The following is a 25,465-nucleotide window of genomic DNA, read 5'->3' as shown; positions in this document are numbered from 1 at the left end:
AATATTTTAAAAGATAGAAATTATAAATAATTTTATGTTATTTGTGAGTGTTTCCTTTAATCCCTAAATATTCTTCAAAATGCATGAGAAGTATATCATATTTTGCTGAACAAACAGTTGCTTCAAAACGTGTCTGGTAAGAAAGCATGCCTTTTAGAGAGAAACCGCTTCTCGTAGTTGCTATCCGAAAGAAAATCTTTCCGCGAGCAAGTTTACGTTCGTCAAAGCAACTTTATCGATTACTTTAAATATTTTCAAAGAACCTTCATATAAAAATCTAAGATGCGTTGATTCGTGTTTAAGTTTAAATAACTAAACTCGCACTTTACAAGATATATCCTCCTTTGAAATATATCAAATGACAGAATTAACAGTAGCTTAACTGTGTTCTCGAGAGAAATTCAACGAAAACAGAGTAAGAGGGCTTGCCAGAGTAAGAGGACAGTAGTTCGACCGTTGCCTTAAACTGGGCGTCACACATATCGCTCGTAGCGATTAAACAAAATCCAGATAGGAGGATTCACGCGCAAAATACCTTTCACTACTCTCAGCTTTCATCGTCTGGCGTCCCATGGAGAAGATCCGTTATTAAAAACTCTACTAAATACGTGCGATTTCCAGCTGTTGACGATGCGAAAACATGATTATTCAGATTATTACGAGAGTGTTTTCGTCTAAATGTAGAGGATTATATACAATGGCTGCAACATTGCTATATTTTACTACGTTCAAATTGCACGAGGTATTGTACCTAATAAATATCAATGCGCTGTTATAATAGTGTGTGTCGGATGTGTGTACTCAAGAACGTGTATTTCATCCCATTCTCTTGAGTATATTACTCGTATGTCGAGCGTGCCCTATGCACCATGTACAAAATTAATAGTCGACGATATATATTAAGTTGACATAACGACAACGTGGGCGATGGATGTCTCACGACTGTTGTTCCATAATAAAGAAATGAACGTTGATTTTCTGTCAAGCGTTTTCATCAAAGCGACAACACGGTTGAACGCACGTAGCTTTCATTCGTTTCTCTTAATAATTCACTACCGTAGCTTTCCAGCGGTGCGTTCGTTTCCAGCAATCCGCTCTGCTTTAGTCGTTGTTACTCTTTTAGACTTATTTGAAAATAAATTGTTTTTTCATTTTGTTCACGCTTCTTGAAGCCACTTTATCTGTATCGCGTATTTTTTATCGCGCTCCAGCTTCTGGAAAATTAATCCGCCATAACTAAAATTAAGTAACATTATATGCAATTTGTAAACTGATCTATTTATCGATAATACTTTTTATCGAATTCAACAACCGTTTCTTTCGCTACATTTGAATATTTCTGCTTTAATGTCTATATCTTATGTGTCTCCTTTGACGTTTTTATTGTTCTACTTTCTTGTAAAATAATGATTTATAGGGAACGGGAATTTCGAGAAAAACGAAGATGTGACAGTCATCACATTCTGCAAGTTGTTACAGGAAAAAGGCGTATGCTTCTGAAGCATTTGCTCGAACATTTACTTTATCCACGCTAAACATCAATCTTCTTTTTATGGCTTTATATAAGATCTTTTACTAAACCGGAAGTTTATTGTTTAACACAGTGAAGTCGAGTCTGACAATAACAATATATAATAAAAAACCATTATTTTGACAAATGCATTTTTGTATTTTTTAAACAAATGATCTTTACGATTTATCGGATTCAAACATTAAAATCCGAACGTTTAAATCAGCAATTCGAGCGGCTTCCGAAAAATCGTGCATAGGAGGAATATACGAAGTATAATTTAATATCTCTGTAAATCGCACAACCAATCGCGTTATAATCAATAAATGAAAGCTTATAATAGAATATGGAATTTGAGATCCTTTTCACATGGATTACTTCGACAAGTGTTCATATAGTTGCGGATTAATGGAACGTGACGTCATTGGGGATCCGTGCACTTCTTGCGATAAACAGAATAAAATTGTAGCTAGAGATCGTGCAATATGTCGGTCATTCGGACACACTCGTGTTGTTCGTCTTTTAAAACAAATTACAATTTCCATTTCTACTAACTTTATATTTCGAACGAGTTTTCTGCATTGCATGCAAGAAGCAATTCGAAAATATCATAATGAAAGAGCTGTCAGCACCAGTGGCGGTAAGACCAATTCTCTGAGAAACGTTGTCTTTCCTTAAGTATATGTTTAACGCTTGATATATAAACAGCCAAAAATGTATACGGAAACAATCAAATACTATTCCTACAAATAATACATATATATGTATATATGAATACATATGTAAAATCCTGTACCATAACCAGTATGTTTATAATTGATAAATTAAAATAAACTACTAGCTGTTAATTCTTATTTCTTAATCGATATTTTTATTAACAAGTTTAAGTAATAGAATTAATTAAAAATATTATTTATATACTTGAAAAGAAATATGTAAAATCGATTATTGTATATATTAAATGATATTTTAGAAGTGAAGTCTTTGTGTTATATGAACATACGTCATACTCTCGTCATCACATATTAAAAGTCATAAAATGTTTGCGTTAATGAGATATTTTTATCTATGAAAAATAGGTCATAGGTTACTGAGATTTTGTGTGGGTTATTAAACGGATATTACACCGAATATTTCGAAATTTCGAGATTGACGTTAGCTCCCGGTCATTCTTTTGACTTTTCGCGTTATCATGCACAATCGCTGTTACAAACAAAAATAGGTTTTCAAATGTTATCAGTTTATATCTAGCATGAATAATAAGATTAAATTCTAAACGTGAAAGCATTCAGTGCAATTCATCAATGCCAATGTCAGCTTTATTGATTACGATTCGATAACAATTAAGAATCCAAATTTTTTGGAATCTCAATTCTGGAAATAGTGGAATAAATAATAAATAATCGCGGATATACGGGATGAATGCAAAACACAATCTTTTAGCTTTTTTTTATACGTGTCAAAACCAGAGAACCGTTGCGTAGCTTTTATCAATAGCATACACATTTCATCGGCAATTGAACCGAATCTAATATCCAAAAAGCAACGTCGTCAATATTGTCACACACCTTTGCTTCAACATTTATCCACGTTTCTATGGCGTCATCATTTTTGAACTCTCTACCAACTCACATATCTCACGTATTCCCGAGCCCGTTGTCCGCCGAAACTCGCTCCTTTATTCACCGGGTGCGATCATATGACTAGGTCATGCGGATTTCCATGTCATTTCAACTCCTTAAGGCACGCGGAACGAAATTGCAAGTTGTACCTTTTGAGTTGCAGTTTCGCACAGAGCTATGCGAAATTCCTCGCTAACACACGTCGAAGAAGTAGCCTGCATAGAAAGAAGAAACTTATGTCATACGTGCTAAAAGCGATACATTGCAATTCTCAAAGGCATCCTTTCGTCTCTATACATATTCACAGCACATAAATTGATGCATACAATGACAAATAGTAAGTTAGCTCGGTAGTATACTCAGCACTGTCATAATGCTCATTCTTGATTCGTCTATTGCGTCTTGGTGAAAAGCGGCGTGACAAAGATGTTAGCTGCTGAGAACTGTTATATAGTTGTATAGCAATTTACTGTGCGCTACTCTGAAAGGTCATACGCTTTACGTCAAAGTCTTGATCTTCGAGGCGTGATTATTTGAACTAGATACGCTCGAAACTTCGTAGTTCATAATCGTTACGCAAATAGTAACTATCGGTTTAATACTTTGTCGACACTTGGAATCGTCAAATGATAGTTTTATTATAATCTATAACTTATGAACGATTTATTAATATAAAGTCGACAGGTGACAATTAAACTCACAAAAAATTGTAATAAATAGAACGACATTAACCATGATTTTACCTTTTTATCAAGTTGAAAGATCTTTGAAGGTACTGATTCCCTCGAAAAAGATATACTATCGTAAGATATTAAAGTTTGATTGATTAACTAGTTTTATACTCTCTTAAACGGATACTATCGATCACCGTGCACTTGGTTGAATAGAAAGTGTAAGAGGCAGCCGATACAGGCAAAGTTAATGACAAGTTAATGACCCTTCTAATCCAGATTACGATACAGCAATTAATTACGAGTGAATAATATTGATTGAAACGTCATCATGGAATAACAAAGATTGAAATGACTACAAGTGTCGCCAAGTATACGTAATGCAATTAGCTCAATTGCATTTACTTTTATAAAAAAGACTGTGTGAGTAAGTGGTTAACTTATAAAAGGATCAAGAAACATCTCGAGATCTTTCTGTAGAGGCAACATTCATGATAAATCCGCAAGAGCTTTATACTGCTACAAATGGCGTCATGCTTCGTGAGAAAAATTTTGCACGAAATTTCACGAGAAGAATGAAAGATTGAGCTTCTGTATATTATATAACTAAAGTTGCATACAAATATAAATTTTGTAGTACACACACAATACGCTTGCATTTTTCTAATAAGGAAATCCAAAGTCTATTTGAAAATACGTTTTAAAGTGTAAAGATACGGTAATTATAAACTTTAAAAGGTATACAGAACGTTTTTTAAAATATAATTAAAATAATGACTATTTTAAAGTTACAGCTATTCTGCTGTGCGATAAAAAGGTAAACTCAAGAATGCATTTCACAATTGCACACTATAACATTGATATAAACAATTTAAATGAAAACTGTGAAATCAAGTAATTAGTCAAGTAATTAGAGTTACATTTCTCAGTTTAAATGAGTAAAAAATATAGAAATGAGTAAAGAATAGAAACAGAATATATATGTATATATAGAGGGGTAAAAACCACAATGGTGTAAGTCAAATTTTTAAAAATATTTGACTTACACCACTGTGGTTTTTACCCCTCCATATGTAGCAGATAAAATAAAAAATTAATAAAAATCTGCGTAACTTATTTAAAAAAAAAAAAACTACAAAAAGCGTATCTTTCACTGCGAAATTTATGTTATTTTTGCAAACATTTCAGAATAAATATTAATTTTAAAATGAAATTTTAAAGTGATTCCTTTCGAAACAGATGTAATCGTTATTCAATGTGAGTAAAGCAGAGATTTTATACGTTACAATAAATACGATGAAAAATTGTACATAATATATTCATCCGGGTGTAAAAATTTTGTAACGTACGTTGCATCGCATAAAGATATAGTCAACAAAACATAAATTATTATTTACTTATATCACTTATACATATATGTATAATGTTTTATTCTTATTACGTTATTTTTTAACTTAAAATTTACTCTATTTTATTAGTTTAGATTGAATAATTGTAGTTCTTTATGCAACTGATTAGTTATTAAAATTATCTATAATATATTCCAGAGATTTCTTTCTACTTTTCTTGAAAGTTGATCTATAATTTTAAAGGGGATATGTACAATTGCACAACTTGTATAAAATCTTTTTAATTGTAAACTTCGATAACTGTAACATGTTTAATACAAGTTTGTGGCTAACGCAATTAGAATATCGATCGTGTCGTAATTATCTATAAATTAAAGTAGCCCTTTGTCATTTGCTAATACCGATAGCAAATTGCAAGCACTGATTGCGTCATGAAAGTAACAAACAATTCGATTTTAACGTGGCCTATATTGTCATGATCGATTTCTGATTTGCTCCACTATCATACCTATCTCCATATGTGGATAAATGAGATATTTCCTTTGAAAATGGCACAAATAAAATATTGAATTCTTTTCTAAAGTGGATATGTGCAGACCTTTTGTTTATATTTGGATTTGACTTAAATTTATCATTATTCAATATTTACTGACGTTCAAATATATCTCGAATTTACGTCAGCTTTACAAACTCGTTGACTGCAAAAATAGTTTTATTAAAACAGACACAGAGATAAATATATATATATGTATATACATCTTCATAATCGTTTTGTTTCCAGAATAATTCACTTTAATAAATTCTTTATACCCTTTATAGATGTTTACTTTAAAGGTTACATGTTAATAAACTATGACATGAACTTTGTGGCATAAATTCACAAATATTTTATGCGTATCAAGTTTCAATGTCGACATTATAGTTTCATACGCGTTTTAGATTCTTCCGCAGCACGTGATAACAGTGCTATCGATGTAACGCGAATTCGGGTGGCACGTCGGAATTTACGTTAAACTTTGTAAACGAAACACATTCCTCCCGGGGCAAAATCGATGAGAATTGCGTTTGATTCGACGAAATTACCGTGGAAATTGAAGTTGTCGAGAATACCTATGCCAAGAATATTGAGCGCTGTGGAAGAGAAGTGAATTAATTTCGAAAAGCGACAAATCGTTAAATCGTGCCGTCCTCGCGATATTGCGTTTATCCTCGTCAACTAAACGAAAATACTTCGTTATTACTTTCGACTTCACTTACTCAAAGAGATATACAACTTCAATGCTGTCAGAAAAGCAATGAAGAATATCTTTAATGTGTTGAAGAAAAAGTATAATTAATTGATTAAAGTTACTTTTTATATGTTATATTGTATGGGTGTGTGCGTGTAACTCTTTATTAAAGTAATTTAATAAATTCAGCTAACGATTAAAATAATCTAATTTAGACGGGAAATTTAATATAATAAGTACCAAATATATTTAACACACTTGTAATTAAATTCCTAACGAGCCTATTTATAATAATTATTCTGAGATCATATTTACAATTATTTTATGGCAAAAAAAACCGTAATTGAAGAACTCTTAATAGCAGATAATAAGTTTCTTATAAAAATTTCATGACAGATTAACATTGATTTTACACAATAACATATTTTTATTATTAGATGTGTTTATTCCTGTATATACAATTCTTTTAGTGCAAAAATATATTTACACAAGCAGAAGATAGATAATAAAATATGTTAGTTATGTGGATGTGTTTCTTCAAAGTTCGATTTCCCTTTCATATAGTGACGTCTGCATGAATTGAGCAAGGTCGGACAGAGATAAACGTGAAATTCCCTCTTTGCGAAGTCTTCCGTCAATCGGAAAAGTTTTGTCATTCTGTCGAAGTCAAATGAAATTTTTCAGGTTTCAAGTAGCTGCCTACATTCGCCATGGCATAATGATGTTAAAACTTTCGACGACGATCAAATAAAGTACAGGTTCAATGAGAAAAAAGGAAAGAGAGCAGATACTTATGAGGAATATGAATATTGTATATATTATATATTGGAATTTTTGCAATTTCTATGTAATTACTAAAATCTGTATGCCTTTATCTACTTAGGGCCAGTTTCACCAACGTCGATTAACTGTAACTTTCGATTAAACTCTTCGTCTCTTTCTAACTGTCCCCCTTAGAAACAGTTAATCGACGTTGGTGAAACTGGCCCTAAGTAGATAAAGGCATACAGAACTCGCTCTTAGTAGGTACGGCTTACGTATGTTAGTTCAATCTCTTTTGCTACGTTTAATTAGCATATACATTATCGATTGGCACTGTCAATTGACACAAACGTAATTAGACGGACCTAGAAAGAGCTGTAATCCGCTTTAACAACCCGAACCGTTTACGTGGAGGCGCAATATCGACTAATGTGAAATTGCAATTGCTTTGTAATTCTGGTGGAAAGATGTAGCTTTACGAAGGGTTCACACTTACAATTGAATCTGAATCACGGATAAATATTATAAACAATCATTATATATTACACTGCTTGATTGGTACAGCATTCGCAATTATTTTTAGGCAAAACAAAACCTACGTGAGAGTGATAAGCTAGAAATATGCGACATAAAATAAAGCTCGTATGTAAAATTGTTAATAAAACAAACTAAAATGTAAAAATAAAATAAATTACAAATATTAATAAGTAATAAAATATTAATAAGAAGCTCTTCTGAATAGAAGTGCAATAGTAGTATAGTCTAAAATATATACCTACATAAAAATGACAATTTTAACAATAATAAAAATAGGATAATCTATTCTTATTGTTTAGAATTAATTGTTAATTATTTAATTATTTTGCATAATTTAGTTAATAAGTAATAACATTATTTACTATTGATGTAGCTTTTATAATTGTGCTATCTTATATATATCTTTTATAAAATTATCCTATAAGAAACCTTATATAATATCCAAACCTGCTTAAAGTTTACTGTACTTACGACGAAGTAAAAAAAAAAGAGACAGATGGTTGCAAAGCTCTCGCCTGTAAACAAACTGGGAAAAGTCCAACAACGTAGCGTAATGCATTATTCTAATTAATTAATGTTTGCAAGACGACGTCAATCAAAGTGAGGTGTAAATATTTCCGCACGATAAAAGCAGTAACCGAAGATTATGTCAACGGAAGCTGCGCTGTATATAGAATGCACTTTCTCCATTTGACGCATTATCTTTAGGAGAGAGAATAAACTAATTATATAAATCTAAAATCATTTTCCTAATTAAAGACGAGTGTGGAAATCCCGCAATTGACAGTGTACAGGTTGACGTACTGCGTGTTACCACGTAAGTGCAAACCGCAATCATGTGCACGTTCAACGCAGTTACTGCTAGAATTAATAAACACGAAATAGCTCACGCTATAATTCCACTATATTTATCGCGTATAACCGTAACGCATCGGCGAATGTATTGAAATCAAATTCGCCACGGACTTTAGTCTCGTAACAGTAATTCAAACAAACTAGCAAAAATTGATTTTCGCGTTCCATTACGCCATTAATTACTTCTGGCAGATAACAATATATTGATCAATCAATATATCGTGCCGGTGAAATATATTGCACGCCATATATGAATTGCATGCATGTTAAATATTACACATTTTGTATACTTTTTTTAAATATGAATTTTGCATAGCACTGATCTACTGTCGTCACAATCCCAATCAGCAATCGCAATTAATATATATATATATATAAACAAAAGTCCTGACTGACTGACTGACTGACTGACTCATCAACATCCAGCCCAAACCCTTAAACTTAGAAACATGAAATTCGGGGAGTATATTCCATGACGTATGCACCCACTAATAAGGGAAATTTAACCCCCAACGGGATGAAAAGGGGTAAAATGTGTTTTTAACGCGGATTCCTCGACGAGCAACGCCGGACAGCTTAAACTAGTTTCTATAATGAAGCTATTTAATTATGTAATTAATTTACTTTGTTGCACGCAATAATAGAATGTATAGCTTCGCACGTAATCCTCAATTTGGATATAAAAGTTAACTGATGTCAAATTATAATCAAAATATTTAAAATATATTATTTATAGCTATATTTTATTGTTAGCTACATTTGTATAATTATAACGTATTTTATCATAGCATGGCGTAATTTGTTGAAAAATAATCTTAACAGATAAATATCAATAAAAATTTTATTTTAAAAATTGTTTACAGAAATAATTTTGTAAAATTATATAATACATATGCATTTTTCTAATTAAAAAATTATGTTCATTAATCTTCTTCAAATATACTAGAAAAATTTTAAAGCGTTAAATCTGATGCAGTTTTAATATTAAATTTTCAGGATTTTAAACATCAGAGTTCTCTCTCTTTGCTTCCGACTAAAGTGATGTTTGACGTTCTCCAGCACGCGTTTTGATAGAGTTTCCTATTTATAATCATACGTGTGTTAAGCGTTAAAGTTTCGGCGCAAAGAGGAGGAAGTTATCATAAAATTGATCGTAAGTCTTATTATCGGCAGATGCTTTCATGCAATTTGCCTGCCAGATATGTATAAGCGAACTGAATATTTCTCGCTAAGCTCCAGCCGGATTAAACAGAATTTAAGTAGTTCATAAATAATAAAAGTATATGTTCAACTGTTTAATAATCATCGGTTTTCATCGAGAATGGAAGTTTATTAATAGCCGCATATATGGGGATTGATCGGGGGGAATCTCCTTCTAAAAGTAAATTAGCTTGGGTCTTGCGGCGCGAAGAATTCAGTGGAAGAAATGAATAAAAGATGACGAGACAAATACGTCGTACGTAGTTGTCTTATTCTTTGGCCCAATTCAAAAGCCCGAAGTTTAAACTTCATTGGTTAAACAATATGCTAATGGAACACATTTTCTAGATATTTTTAAACAATGTAGGGGAGACCGGGGCTCGTTGGCACTGTTTTCACAATTTCGGCATTATGAGTTTTTAAACAACTAATTATCATGATTAAACAGTACTAATATACATTTTCATGCCAGGAACGCATACTGTACAGTTGCTTTGTAATAAGTGAAATACGAACATGCTGCATTGTAGCCAACTTGCCCCGATAGTAGGGTAAGTTGGCTATGCGACAAAAGTCCATGTTAAATTAATGAAAACGTAATAGAAACACAAAACGGGTAACAGATATGTACTTCTTGATAAAGATTGTATCTTTTAAAGTTATTTTGTAATGATTGAATAGCAAAATGCTGTTACAGGAAAACAATTGTAAACTATTTTAGATGTAGCTTTCTTCAACATAAAAACATTAATATAAATATATATCTAGCTTCTATTAGCATTGTAGGTAGCAAATCACATACTTACACCTCTCTCACGCGCGCGGCAAAAACAAGTCAAGCTAAGCGTGCCCCTTGATATGAGCCAACATACCCCATCCCTATATACGTTTGATTTCAGTCATTTTATTACAATAAATTACTGTTGTTCCTCAAAATAACATGTCATATAGTAACAGAAACGTTTCTTTTAACTAATGACACGTCACTTTGATTTACTTCTCAAGCTGAAGAACATTAATATGATATTTTCAAACGTTCGAAAATTTTCTTGCCACCTCTTGAATCAGAGTTTTCTCTTTTTCTATTGTAATACTTGTTTGATTTAAATAAAACTTTGGGAAAAGTACCTATGTCATAAAAGAGATATTTTGTGATAACTTTTCCATTGTTTTTTCGCTATAAATACATAAACGGAACGCATTACCAACTTGCATCTTGTGCCAACGAGCCCCGGTCTCCCCTATACCTACAACGCAACGCCGATTTTAATGGTTTGATCTTGTCATCGCGTATAAAGTTTACTTTTAGAACTTTCGAAACTTTCGAAAATACATATAACTTATTCGATATATCGCAAACTTATATAATACGAGCTTAAGGGAATTTCATCTGCGATGTTAGGTAAAAAAATATAACGACATCGTGAAAGCTAGTTTCACAAAAAATTAAAGAGACATACATACAATCAATCATGAGTTATAAATAAGTGTAAAAAATATTCTTTTTAATGGCAAAGGTTAATCGCTGGGGATAAAAATATTTTAATTAACAGCGTATCTCGTTTAAATAAGACACGAACATATACATGCATGCACATATTTAGGTATACTCTGATACGATCGTTATTATATTACTACATCAGGATTAATGAGAATTTACATTTATCGTCATTATAGTAAATAGACGCAAATTAATATTTTATTATTGCATTCTTCAACAGTACTTAAATTTTGTAAAATATGTAAATATACTAATATATAATCAATTTAATACCTTTTATAGATTTTAACGATACTTAGAAGTAACTATTGTATTAAATAGGGTAAATTTTTTCAGATAGCAAGATAAAATATTACAAGTAACAGTTCGTCGATTTTGAGATTGGCAAAAATATGATTAAAATAGCATGATTAAAATAGTGGAAAACGTGAGTTTCTCACTATGAAAATGCCAACAATGGAAAAACAATTTACTATCTTGTAATCACAAAGTCATTTTTTAAAATATTTTTTTTGTTAGGTTTGTACACAACACAATAATTTATTTTCCTGCTGAACAATTCTTAAAACAAAAATATTTAACATTTTTGCAAACATATATACTTAGTACTATAAAGATTATAGGAGTCACGGCATTGTGTCATCTCATTCCTTGATCTGTTTTATTTATTTTCACAAGCTTTCTAACTCAGCCCGCACCATCCAATTTTTCTACACATATTACATTAAGCAGTTTATCTTTTTTGTATTATAGATGACTATTTTAACATAGCTATCATTTAATTATAGTTACTTAAACAAATTTAAGAAGAGAAGAGTTATTTTTTTAAGATTCCTTTAAGAAAAACTAAACAATATAAATCTAAAAATAAAAGTTTGTTTTATATTTATTCCACTAGAATCGTTTCACTTTTTAATGCTATCTAATTTATATTTCACGTGTGTTCGACAGTATTACGTTAGAAAATACAAATAATTTAGAATGATATGATAGTTCAACAGCCTTTATTATCAACGAGATGTTATTACACTTTCCGAAATATTTTTCTCTCTGTATCTCGAGCGTTAGTCAATTTATTTAGAGAATAAGTCATTCGCTCGTAAAAATCGAAGTTGCGTTTCATTACACTTCATCCGATCGTGAGTTTGAGTGCCTATTGAAGCATTATTAATATATCCGATGATATACAACATATTTTGAGTTTTAAAAGATTATTTACATTTTTACATATTGATGTAAACATGATTTTTAATGCATATTAAAAGCTATTAAAATGTATACGAGATTATATTATTATGATATACACACAAATACATAAACATACATTCAAGGAATTTCCTTCGAAAAGAGAATAAATAATATACTTGTATTTATGTATATTTTTATTAACTAACTTGATCAGTGATGTGAATTTATATTTATATGTATGCATATATTAACAAGATCGGTACCTACAATTAGAGATGTGTAAGCGCGCTACTAGAATATGTAATAAATAAAATCATCGAATTATTCTACCATACATCAGTCGAAATTTTCCATTTAAATTGATTCGCAAATGTCGCACTTTAAAACTTTAGTACTTTGAAATTCGAGGTGGAATAATTTTGAATGTTCTACTATGCACACACTGACGCTAAGGTGTAGAGAATCAAATAATCGTGTCTTAAAGATGTAACTATTTGTAACAAACTTATATAATAATGAAAGGGAACGTGTTGCGCGGAGATGGCAACAGAAGCGAATTAAATTTTAATTTACATCAACTTTAGATTAAAAGACCGCCATTGATCGGAAATAAATTTTGCGAGTTATATTGAAAAATAAATTTTTCTTGTGCGGTTGATTATATCCTCGATGTACAATAAGATCAATATTTTCTGTAAGTATTCTTCATTCTTGTAATGTAATACATTACAGGCTCATTTCATATTATTTACACGAAAATTTATAATCGGGAAGAGGTGCGATTCACGGACTGTGAATGTCGTCGTATTGTATAAATTCGCAACTCCTATAATTAAATCATCTAATACAATTAAAACTTCTAATCATATTTTCAAAGTAATGAATCTCCTTACACGATATTCGCAATCAACCTGAATAAGCAAACTCAAAGCCCCTTGCACCATGTGCATTTAGCTGGTTGATTTTGTAGCGTATGTAACATTATCTAAATGAACACGTACAATATATGTATATATACATACATGGTACAAATGCACAGGAAAGCTCCAGTCCGTTCCACAAACTAATCCCTTTTATAAACAATATAATGACTGCCTAACTGGGCCTAATAAAATAGAGTGATAATTAGATTAATTTTGTGCTCATACTGATTTATATTTAAACGAGCTAATATGTGAACATTATGTTATCATTTATATTTAAACGAACTAATATGTGAACATTATGTTAGATTTTTCTATTCCTTTTTTTCTAAAGATTATTTATAAAAAGGCACAAACATTTTTTAGTTTAAAACTTTTCCTTAATTTAATGAAATAAAATCAGGAAAATATACGGCTCGATATACGGTCTTTATATTCTATTACAGATTTACGCAATATAATCTAATGCGGACGTAGACCTTATCTTTAATCGATTCTATCATTCTATCTGCGATAACCATATGCGATTACATCTGGGATAAAAAACATCACGACAAGGTATAAATTGCAACAAAAAATGCATTTGTCGTATTTTTAGAAAAAAAAACTGCATGCAGCCGATAAGAGATTGTAAAACATTTATCGTGTTCATCATTGTCGGTTCAATCTAGATGTATTTTATTACGTTGTATTTCAGATTGATTGTATCGTTACGTGCAATCTAAATTTTCCGTTGCCATTTATGGTGCGGAAGATAAGCTATACCTATATTTATATAAAACGCTATTGATAGCGTCGTCTCGTGTTTTAATTCATACAAATATTTTTTTAAGATTAATTGCAGGAAAGAAAGGCAAGTCACGTAGATGAAATGGTGCATTAATTTTTCTTATCACAATATTTTATATGTTTGCATGTAACATAATGTGATTATATCTCCTAATCCAATACGCAAAAATCATTTCTTATAATTATTCTGTTTTCTTTTTACTTGAATGCGATATATGATTTAAACGTAATATTGCTCCTTTTTTTGTTATTCTGCAGTCGCGCTCCGATTTCTTCTTTTTATATCAAGAGCATCAGCAATGTCAGAAGCAACAAGAATATTTCCTTCGTTACAGATGATGGTGATACCAGGTGACGTTTTTAATATAAATGCAAGCTCCATAATGGAGTACGAATATGATGATTATGTACCATATTCTCAAAGAGCTGAAACTTACATCGTACCCGCAATATTTTCGTTAATTCTGGTCGTGGGCGTAACAGGAAACGGTATCTTGGTTCTCATTTTGCTATGTCATACCAGTATGAGAAATGTACCGAACACGTACGTGCTGTCTTTAGCTCTGGGCGATCTGCTGGTGAGCACACAGCTTTGCGCTTGCGCTTCCTTTGTTCTCGAAATTCTCTCCGGTTCAAGAAGAGTAAAAATTGTTTGAGATAAATAATTCTTTATCTTAAATATAAGAGAATTGTATAAAAGAATAATAAAAATATATATTTCTTTTGAGGATAAAAGCAAGACATACCTTTTCCGAGGAATACATTTTTCTAGAAAAAATATCAGCAATTAAAAAAATATATATATATATTTATTATAATATATTTTAATATTTAATATATTTAATAGAATTATATAGCTGTTATATGTGTTCAAAAGTTTCTGTCCTCAAATAATCTTTACTCACAAGAGAGAAAATATATTATGTCTTCTCAGTATATTTATGATCATCCTGACCTTCCTGGATAATTTATCATATCTTTTATGATAAATTATTTGATGGCAAAATATCATCTGAATCGAATTTAGGGATAATTCATTGTTACAGGTGATTGTGACTAGCGTACCTTTCACATCGATTCTTTACACGATCGAATCATGGCCATGGGGCTTAACTATCTGCAAACTATCTGAATGTGCTAAAGATATTTCGATTGGCGTGTCGGTATTTACTTTAGCTGCTTTGTCAGCCGAAAGGTAAATACCTGAACTAAGAGCCTTATCGTGTCGTGCAAATTAACTCAAGAAATTAAACAAAATTTTACTTAGCTGGATGGCACTACGAATATCCGTAGCTTAATTTAGTTCTTAGTCAAGAGAAGATTAAACTGCAACTTCGCTCATAATATGTCCAAGTGTAAAGTCTGCTCCTGAAGCTAATTAACGTATGCCGTGTAACTCATTTCGATGGACGTGCAGCATTACTGTTGGACATTGATGCAGATACCGTTGAATATTCTACCGTTAATGATCGACCATAAATTTTTAATAAAGTTAAATATGTTTCATGAAAATAATTTCAATTACCTTCACGACATTCTTTTCTAATATTAAAATTTCATCTACGTTAAATGAAAGTTTAATTTACGTAAAATCGATAAGGCACGACGATCAAAGATATGCAAATTATTATTATACATATATTAATTATTTTGTTTGTGTCTTGAGTAATTTATCATTAAAGTGAACGAGCTTCTGACGCTTATGATATAATCCATTGCCGCATCTTCTCACGTTCTCATAGATATTGCGCCATCGTGAACCCTATTCGTCGCCACATGGCGGGTTTAAGCGCAAAACCACTTACCATTTTAACGGCATCCCTTATTTGGGTCTTAGCGATTGTCTTAGCTATGCCCGCCGCGCTCTTCTCCTACGTATCATCTATACCATTAAGTGGAAACCACAGCATTTTAATCTGCAACCCTTTCCCCGAAGAATTTGGTAAGCCATAACGCAATTCTTTTGGACATAATTCCGAATGTCACGAAACCATCATTAGAAATATGTATGTGCATATGTAAATTGTAAAATTTATAATGAAACTTTGAACGATCTATATGATAATGTCATTTTATCTGCTAGAAAAAAAATATCAAACTTTTTCAGATATAAATTATTAATGGCAAAATATTAATTAATAGCTTTCACATTTTTGTCATTTTTATGTTGAATATAGCTCCCTCTATAGATTTGGAGCCTTTATCTAATATTCTGAGCCATATCATTGCATATACATATACATCATATTTTATCTTAATTCATTGAACGATGTTAAAACTAAATATCTGAGAAAATATAAATTTTGTAACACTAAGTGGTTACGCAAAGATAGACACCGCGTTATGTGCTTTTATATTACAGGGGACGCCTATGAAAAGGGGATGGTACTGTTCAAATTTTTGACATATTACGTGATACCGTTATGCGTGATAGCTGGTTTTTATTTGGGTATGGCGTGGCATCTAGCATTATCAACCAGAAACATCCCAGGCGAACTTCCCAGCGGTAATCTTCACATTGAACAAATAAAGGCGCGCAGAAGGGTATGTATACATGAAAATATAATTCATAAAAATTCAAAATGTTAAACTCATGTTTCGTATATACCATTAAACAGTTTTTATAATTCAATTGCCCCTTATTGGACTGCTATTGTACTGATGATTTCGTTTATTCCTGCAATTTAACAGGTGGGCAAAATGGTAGTGTGTTTCATAATCGTTTTCGTGATTTGTTTTCTACCGTATCACATATTTATGCTGTGGTTCCACTTTTGTCCCACGGCACGTGACGACTATGATGATTATTGGCATGTCTTCAGGATAATTGGTTTCTGCCTCAGTTTCAGCAATAGCTGCATCAATCCTATAGCTCTCTACTTAATTAGCCGCACGTTTCGTCGACGGTAAGTATATGATGTTTTTGCACAATGTTTTTTGACTTAAAAATAACAAATATCAGTAAATGTTAATTATAATTACAATTACATTATTAAGAAATCAGCTTCTTTCAAATTTGATATAACAATTGAAAACGTTGAGGAACAAAGTCGCGTAGTATTACGCAAAACTTATTTTACTACATAAAACTTACCATTTTCAATTCTGAAGTAATCTCATTAACTAAACTTATTATGTTAATAAAAGAACCATTAATTTTTCGTCATTGTAATGTTTCGTAAAAACTTGTCAAAATACAAATTCTTAGCGAACTTTTCAGCAGGAAGATTGTATACATATATATTTTTTATCTTTTTCTCTAGCAGGAAATAACTCTTTTCTGCTTATAAAATATATGTAGTATTAGGTACCCTTCTTTATTTATATTAACATATAAAAGTATCTTATTTAAATAAATAATATATATATACATATATATATATATATATATATATATATATAAATTTGGAAAAATAAACACACTATCGAGAAATCTATTTTATTTTTTAATATATCATGGTAATGTGTTTTTAATCTACTCCACGTCTATTTTTCTGCCATAGGTTTAATAATTATTTATGCTTCTGCCTACCGGGTGGCTCCGCTATCTGCGGTAGAAATCGAATGGAAAGTAGTATAATTCGCGAACACGGTGCTTTTTCACAAAGAAGTCGGCGCATGTTTTACGAGACCAGTTTCGGTTCCACCTTCCGAAGACGTACTCAAGAATTTAATTCAACCGGGGTATTTGAAAGGGCCAGCATAGACACGACTAACAATAAACCCACCGTCGGCGATCGAGAGTTGCTCTCGTAAGTCATTTGATATAGATATACATAATATATAATATTAATATAAAGTACATAGTATAAACAGAACGCGGATATCAATGTAAATTGCACTGCAAGTACCATAGTCGATGGACAAAAGCTTCATGTTAGGATGGTTGCATCCACCGTAATACTTAATGCTACAAGTTTCTCATTACGAGGATAAAAAGAAATGCAATGACAGGTCTCAGAGATTTTTTTTTATCCAAATCAATATTTCCATAATAACCATTTCAAAGATTATGGACGACCGCTTGTAATCTCTTTACTTACAAAAATATTGGTTTGAGAATACATGTATGTTGCAATTTTTCACTTTACACTGTACACTGCACATCTTTGAAACGTAGCTCTTCTTTAAATAAGATTTGCGAACTCAAACTGCAATTCTTTTTGTCGAAAGAGTTCTGCCAAGCAACTAGTATACTTTTTATAGCGTCAAACTTTTCTTTAAAGATTGGTGATGTGATCAAATAGAATACAGAAAGGTAATGACTTGTTAAGACTGTAACACGCCAAAATAATTTCTTATATTTGCAAAATAAAATCTTTTTTTTACTTTGGCCTAATTTATAAAAAATAATGAATAAAAGAACCAATAATACTCATTTTTTCAAATATATTAGCATGTATGAATTTATTCTTTTTCATAAAAAACATAATGTGTATAAAGCAGTACTGTAGATATACCTGTATGTGCATATTTCTTGCTCAATCTGCAACTTATCAGGGTTGATAGCTTTATATGTTTCTCTTATTTAATAGAATCACAAAATTTTTTATCTTTCTGTGAAATTGAGAGATTAAGGATTAGTCTCGCAGAATCATTAATTTTTAATAAATAAATTATTATTTAATAAATTCAATAAAATCGTATGAGCAATGAGAATACTTTCGTTTTTTACGCGATAAATGAGTGAGCCATAGAAAAGTGATTAAACAAAGTACAATGAGATACGATCCGATAGTTATTCGTTTTTGTGGTGGCCGCGCGCGCCCCTACCAGGATGGCAACACATTCGGCAACACGTTTTCTCGCGAGCGCTCGACCGCGCCGACTTAAATATATAAAACAAGTTCGGTAACAATAATCATCGCCCCTGATCGACACTCTTACCGACGATCTCATCAGACGACAAGAGTCAGGCGGGCATATAATGGAATGACACCATCGCGACTCGCAGAGAGTCGCAACATGAACAAAGTATTCTGTTCTCGGTGGTTGAGTGATAGACAAGTGGTATTCGGTACAAAGTGCAATAAGCTTATGGTTTACGACGTAGCGACGCAAAAATTTGACCAGATTCCATCTCTTCATGGAAGACAGCGACAGCTCAGTCCGGGTGGTAACGTTATGCCCGAGCAGCAATGTGGCATTCATTCCGTTATCAATCCCTCAAGAACTCTTTTATCCACCGGGGCGAGAAATAGTAATGAAATAGCGATATACAGATTAGCGACTTTGGATCCAGTTTGCGTCGGCGAGAACGGCCACAAGGACTGGGTGTTCGACATGTGCTGGCTGGACAATGAATTTTTAGTGTCGGGCTCGAGAGATACGAAAATGGCTCTATGGCGTATTGACAGCGATCTTGCTGAAGCTCCTGATAAAACAGATGTGCCGCCTACACATAGGTTGATTCAACCTGTCTGTGTGAAGGACTCTCGCAGAGAGTCGCGATGGTGTTGTCATTCCGCACTATATGCCCCGCCTGACTCTTGTCGTCTGATGAGATCGTCGGTAAGAGTGTCGATGATTATTTTTACCGAACTTGTTTTATATATTTAAGTCGGCGCGATCGAGCGCTCGCGAGAAAACGTGTTGCCGAATGTGTTGCCATCCTGGTAGGGGCGCGCGCGGCCACCACAGTTTTATTATCTCTTTTGTGGCGGTAATTGGCTCGCCGAGTTAAATTAGATCTCGCTGCAGACATTTTACGAGAAGAAAAGCGTGAAAACAGCGTGAAAAACACACGGAACAGATGACATGAAACAAAACTCATTTTAAATCTTGATAGCTCAATTAAACTGTACGTGTATAAGTATCCAGCATTAGTTATATATTTATACATGTATATAAATATAAATATAAATATTTTCTAAGTACACTCATTAAATAAAAATATTTTCTTCTACGCTCGAAAGTTTGTAGTATAATATATTGATGGGACTACATGAGAGAGAGAGAGAGATGCAAATCGATGCTGTGAACTTATAAACCAGTAAAATTCTGTACTGTAACAAGCTTTTTATTGTCGTTTTGCTTATATTTAAATTAGATTTATGATGCGCATCACTTAGTTGCTAATGCATAAGTATTTTGCAAAATAATCTAAGTAACAAGAACATTCATCAATGTCTAAAATGGTTATATACATTGTATATTATATAAAATATTTCAAAAAACTGATCCATTATATTTTCAGATATATAAATATTTCGCTTAGAAGTATCATACATTTCGCAAAAGGACCCAATTGTAGGATATTTTGTATGTTTTTCACATGTTTTCTTTTCATGTGGCTAAACTGTATACCAATAAAGATAACTCGCTATATATAATTTAATATAACAACAAAAAACAAATTATGTTTCTTCTTTTGCGTGAAAAAATGTTATGAGAACGTGCACATGCAAAGATCACTCGGTCATTCCCAAGTCGAATAAGAATAAATCGATGCGAGACTCCTGGGCACGGCGCGTGTAACGTACCCACTCGCACGTGCCACTCGTCGTCCATTCCCTTTAACGGGGCACGCGCAGGGTAGAGAGAGGAGAAAGGGGGTGTCTTGCATCTGCCGTTCGTTCGGACCTTTATACGACGGTTGAACAGCCGGATTTCGAAGGGGGCTGGTGATAAACAGACTCCCTCGCGTGACCCCCCCTTCTTCGACAACGGTCGTGAAAATAAGGGGGTTGGTAGTACGGGAGGATCGACGTTAGTCAACGGTCGTGTCCATTGACAGTCAACCGTAGCGCGCAGCGTATAACTAATAACGGAGGTACCGTTTTCTCGTGACAAAAAGGACGCGAAAAAGGTGTTTCTTTTTTTTACGAAGAAGAGTTTACTGGAGAAACTTAGCGCCGCACAAAAGAACAATTAGTGGGCCTGCAAGCACGAGAGAACCTCTCGACACCTCCGACAGCACTAAATAACGAAGCTGATACGACGGATAACCGATACGAAGTTAAGGGACAAACTTGTAGAAGCGCACGTTTCTACTCGAAGGCAGAAGCGCGTAAGTAACACGAGGTATCATTACTTCCAGACGATAACACAATAAGACGATAATCCAAACAGATACCAACTTTGTAGCTTTTATTACGAGTCGAGTCTATGTGTTCACATTTCATGTTAATTCTTTTATGAAGAGTACAATATTGTTATGAATGCATAAAAGTTTGACGAAACTAGGTTGCTTGCTGCTACAAAGTCACACATTAAAAAAAAATATTTTAAGTAATATTAAGTAATATAATATACTGTTTTCAATATTATTTGGCGTAATAGATATTGAAATCTCTCTCGGAGAACAACTGATTAATTTGATGCAACCTTATAATAAATAAAATCAGTTATGTTCGAATATAACGGATATTATACGGATATGAGCGATACATTATCTCTCAAATAGCGTTTACAATGCATTATCGACATGCACAACCTGTAGCTATTATTACATGTACTAAATTTCCGTTGGTATTATAGTACTGATAGTATCATACAAAATTATGAGGAAAATGAATGTGGTCGGATGTTCAATTTTTAATATAAATGAAACAAAACAGATATTTTAATTAAAAATAACGTTGAACATTATTATGGCTTTATGAAATTTTCGAAGTTTTTCAGCAGACATTTATTTATTACAATTAATCACGAACACAATTTCTAAGGCTTCTTAGTTTCTCAGATTTATTGAATTACAGATGGACAACCGCTGAGTCACAGATCATAATGAAGAGATATTCATCGGTAAGATACTTTTAGAATAAAGATGATATATACTTTTGTGTAAAATAATACAGAATGCGTACAGAATAATATTACCATATATATGTGCAGAACATTTCTAATAAGACAGAAATAGCGATGTGCATGTTTAAAATTATAAAAATTTATAAGTTATAAAGAAAAATTTTTTAATACATTATTCAACGCAGGCACCTTGTTTAGAGGACGTTGGCAATGACGTTAAAAGAACAAAAGGAATTAAAGAATACACAGTAAGTTAAGCTTATTATAGTTATTTGATTAGATATATATATATTATCAATAATATATAATTGTAAGTACGAGTTGTAGCTTGATTAAAAATATGAATAGATATCGATAATATTGTTTTAATAAAAAAATAAATAAATAAATAAAGAAGCTATTTGTCAGCATTTATCGAGACACTTAACAAAGTTAGACAATGCTTTGTGTTCTTCTTTGTTTGCAATTATTACATTTAATAACCAGTATAATCGCATTTATCTTGAAGAGTTATTTGATTATATTATATGAAATAAAAATTGTATTCATTTTCAAGTTGTATATTTATCTTCTTACGAAATCATGAAGGCATAAAGCAATTTATTATACCAGGGACAAATATGATCCAAATTTTCCTCTTTCTCTCTTTCTCTTTACGCCTGTCGATCACGAAGCCATTTTTGCGATTAATGAGGTAAAATTTTTTCTATATCAATTTTACATATAAATGTTACATCTCCAATACTCGAAGTTTTATGAAATTTATAAAGCTTTAAATAGTTTAAATAATGGAATTTCATTATATTTTGAGCTTAATCAATTAAAAAAGTTTGTAAAACATTTTAAATCTTTTTCATTTTGTCATATATATCAAATTGCAATATAATTGCATTTGATAGTTTATCTTTTAATATAATATAGATCGTTCTGGCCAATTAATTTATCTGTAACAAAAGCTTTTCAATTGTGACAGAGGCCGGCGTATACATATAAAACAATATATACGCTCACTATATTTTTGTTAGATTTCCACACGGAATGTGTAAATTAGAAAAAATGTTTGCATATTTTAGATTATTAACAAAATGCAAAGGTTTATTTTCCTTTATATTTTAAATTATTAATTAATAAAGTATTATAGGCAGTTAACTAATTATTTAATAAGTATAAATTATCAGTTATATAGTAGATAAAGATCGATATCTGACGTTTTAAAGATAAAATGAAATAATATTGTAAAAACTTATTTAACGTGGCTAGAAATGTGTCCTATATAGTATTCGACTGTATATGTATCTCATCTTTTTACAGGATCCAAATACAAGAGAATATCTCCAGTTGGCTTTAGCCAGAGTTCTAGAATTACAACGAGAGATCAGGGAAGGCGCATACATCGCAGAAACTGATAATGGTGATCAAGGTAATGCAAAACTCTTCTCGTACTTTATATCCTTTCATGCATTGCGTAACTTGTACACTCGAAATCACCGGCAAGAACTTTTGCAACATTCTGCAATGGAATAAGATGACATTCCAGACCTTCCTTACAAAGTTTTGAACAAAGCTCGTTTCCTTTGCCCAATATATTACGACAAACTTTTTATGTCAAAATGATTTATTTGAACAATTAGTTGTCATAATGAAATGACATTTTTATAAAACAAAATTTATTTCTCTATTGCTGATAATGGGAACAAGTAAAGATTGGAGTATCCATAGGGCTTATATCAATTGTCACAGATATCTTGAAAGGTTCTGCATGAAATTAAATTCCGTGCAGTATAAGAATCATATGGAACGACGTCAATCCGTGTGCAACTAGGTGGAAACCATTTTCGTATGATATCTTAGCAATCTCGTCAAATTCACGCATGACTCTCAATGCGACATGACGGCACTTTCGTGTCGTACGCGTGATCTATGGAACAAAATGTGACTTGTTTTATTTTCCAAAAAATTTTGGCGACTTATAGACAAGGCAAATTATAATATCTCACAGATATGCGAAGAAATTTTTTGATAAAAATTTACAAATTAATTTTTGATTGTTAAATACCTTTATTATTTTTTTTTATTCTTTCTATCTAAAATCTAAAATGCAATTAACCGTAATACAAATAAATATTTTGGCAAGACATTTTATGCTTCCGTGTATGTATGAGTTAATATTTAATCCTTATGATCACAAACTAGCAATCGTCAAATTTATTAAAATATTTCTGTTATTTTAGACGCATCGGGCAGTGATGAAGATTTAACGAAGGAAATCCTTAGTAAAGTATTTCAAGATCTACCCGGGACACCCAATTCTCTCGCTAAAATAATAGACAGGGAAACACGCTGGAGAAATCACCGTATGGATGCCGTTCACAGTAAAAGGATACAATTACTGGGTTTCGATACTTGTCGGAGAATGGCCCTTGAATTCATGAAAACCATCATGCAGGAATCACGAAATAAATCCTCCTCGTTAAATACGATCGGACTCGACAATCTTCAACGAAACGAACCGTTGCATTCGGAAGGTAAAATTCTAGCGAGTGATTTTCATAAACGGGAATCGAACGCGCAAGAAATTCGAGCGAGAATGTTGAGAAGTTTGGATTTGCATTTGGCCGCTAAACAAAGAGACTATACGTCCAAATTAATGAGATCGGCTATTTAATACTGCGTACGACACCTTCAAGTAAAAGTAGATTGTTGAGTGCGGAAATTTCCAAATTCAATATATTCTTCAATATATGCCGCGTCATTGGCATTATTAATATAATGAAAATTCAGCGTGTATGTTCATACAATATCTCTCTCTTTACTCATTAAAATGGTATCAATATTTCCTTCATTCGTGATAATTAAATATAGGATAAGAATTATAAATGTGCATTTATTCAATTCTGTTTTAAAAATTGTTTTAATTTTTAATATTTTTTTATTTATTAAATTATTTCGAGATTTATATACGAAATCTCTAAATGAAATCAATATTTTAATTTTAGGGAAATAGCTGATCTCAGTTCTTGCAGTATTGATGAAAACCTATCTAGTCATATGTGTGAAATTTGCTAGTCATAAACTTACATGATTATTCTGCAAAGTTATTTAATTATTTTATATAGTTATATCTATATATAATTATATATTTATGCTTATATGTATACCAGCGGTACTGTTGGTCTTTAATAATATAAGAAAATTATGAGAGAGTGCGATCGTAGTTTCCTTTGCTTATAATAGATATTAATAAAAGAAAGAAATAATAAAAATGTGACTTTTGGAATTGAAATAATTGTAGTTGTGATTTGATTCACATTATATCTAATTATATTCTTTGCCGATTTTCAAAGACTTAGATTTTCGCAATATTTAAAACTTAAAGTTCATGGAATTCTCGGAATCGCGTTTTTTTAATTCTTGGAAATTTCCATTTTATTTAAATTTAATACTATACAAATCTAAATAAATCAATAATTTTTAACAAACATTTAAATTATAATTAATTATAATTTCTACTTAAATTTTCATTGTTTTGTATTTACCTATTTAAATACAAAATATAAATTTATATATCAATTTCTAAGAA

At 31.7% G+C, this 25,465-nt stretch overlaps 2 protein-coding genes across 5 annotated transcripts in view; both read left to right on the top strand.

The window, feature by feature from the left end:
- The window catches only part of LOC139776537 (neuropeptide CCHamide-1 receptor-like), a 94,008-nt gene extending 73,516 nt beyond the window's left edge, over positions 1-20,492 (top strand). Inside the window, exons 2-9 of one of the 3 annotated variants that reach the window (XM_071713268.1) lie at positions 13,794-13,905; positions 14,472-14,714; positions 15,183-15,331; positions 15,879-16,078; positions 16,499-16,680; positions 16,828-17,042; positions 17,640-17,888; positions 20,333-20,492. In XM_071713268.1, coding sequence (XP_071569369.1) covers positions 14,472-14,714; positions 15,183-15,331; positions 15,879-16,078; positions 16,499-16,680; positions 16,828-17,042; positions 17,640-17,888; positions 20,333-20,468 — 1,374 coding nt within the window. In that variant the 5' untranslated portion in view covers positions 13,794-13,905 and the 3' untranslated portion in view covers positions 20,469-20,492. Of the gene's footprint in view, positions 1-13,793; positions 13,906-14,471; positions 14,715-15,182; positions 15,332-15,878; positions 16,079-16,498; positions 16,681-16,827; positions 17,043-17,639; positions 18,529-20,332 lie in introns of those variants that run through there. The other 2 variants (XM_071713275.1, XM_071713282.1) reach the window with 2 other exon arrangements.
- Positions 20,493-20,504: 12 nt separating this feature from the next.
- On the top strand, positions 20,505-25,171 carry LOC139776566 (uncharacterized). Of its 2 annotated transcripts, XM_071713327.1 has the most exons (5): positions 20,505-21,145; positions 21,837-21,882; positions 22,071-22,133; positions 23,197-23,305; positions 24,117-25,171. In XM_071713327.1, the coding sequence occupies exons 2-5, from the start codon at positions 21,865-21,867 to the stop codon at positions 24,548-24,550; spliced, it is 624 nt and encodes a 207-aa protein (XP_071569428.1). In that variant the 5' UTR covers positions 20,505-21,145; positions 21,837-21,864; the 3' UTR covers positions 24,551-25,171. The 2 variants fall into 2 exon arrangements, with proteins under 2 accessions (XP_071569428.1, XP_071569422.1); XM_071713321.1 differs by having other exon boundaries at positions 20,505-21,882.
- The last annotated feature ends 294 nt before the right edge of the window (positions 25,172-25,465 follow it).

Source organism: Temnothorax nylanderi, unplaced genomic scaffold, assembly GCF_030848795.1.
Source record: "Temnothorax nylanderi isolate EJ_2023f unplaced genomic scaffold, tnyl_v1.0 TNYL_tig0005_pilon, whole genome shotgun sequence".
NCBI classification, from domain to species: Eukaryota; Metazoa; Arthropoda; class Insecta; order Hymenoptera; family Formicidae; genus Temnothorax; species Temnothorax nylanderi.
The sequence above is the reverse complement of the archived record's forward strand: the minus strand, read 5'-3'. Positions and strand labels throughout refer to the sequence as shown.

Excerpts from the sequence above, each read along its gene's own strand:
- LOC139776566 (XM_071713327.1), top strand. Across the intron at positions 22,134-23,196 it reads AAGGAATTAAAGAATACACA|GATCCAAATACAAGAGAATA; the intron begins GTAAGTTAAGCT and ends ATCTTTTTACAG. Across the intron at positions 23,306-24,116 it reads AACTGATAATGGTGATCAAG|ACGCATCGGGCAGTGATGAA; the intron begins GTAATGCAAAAC and ends CTGTTATTTTAG.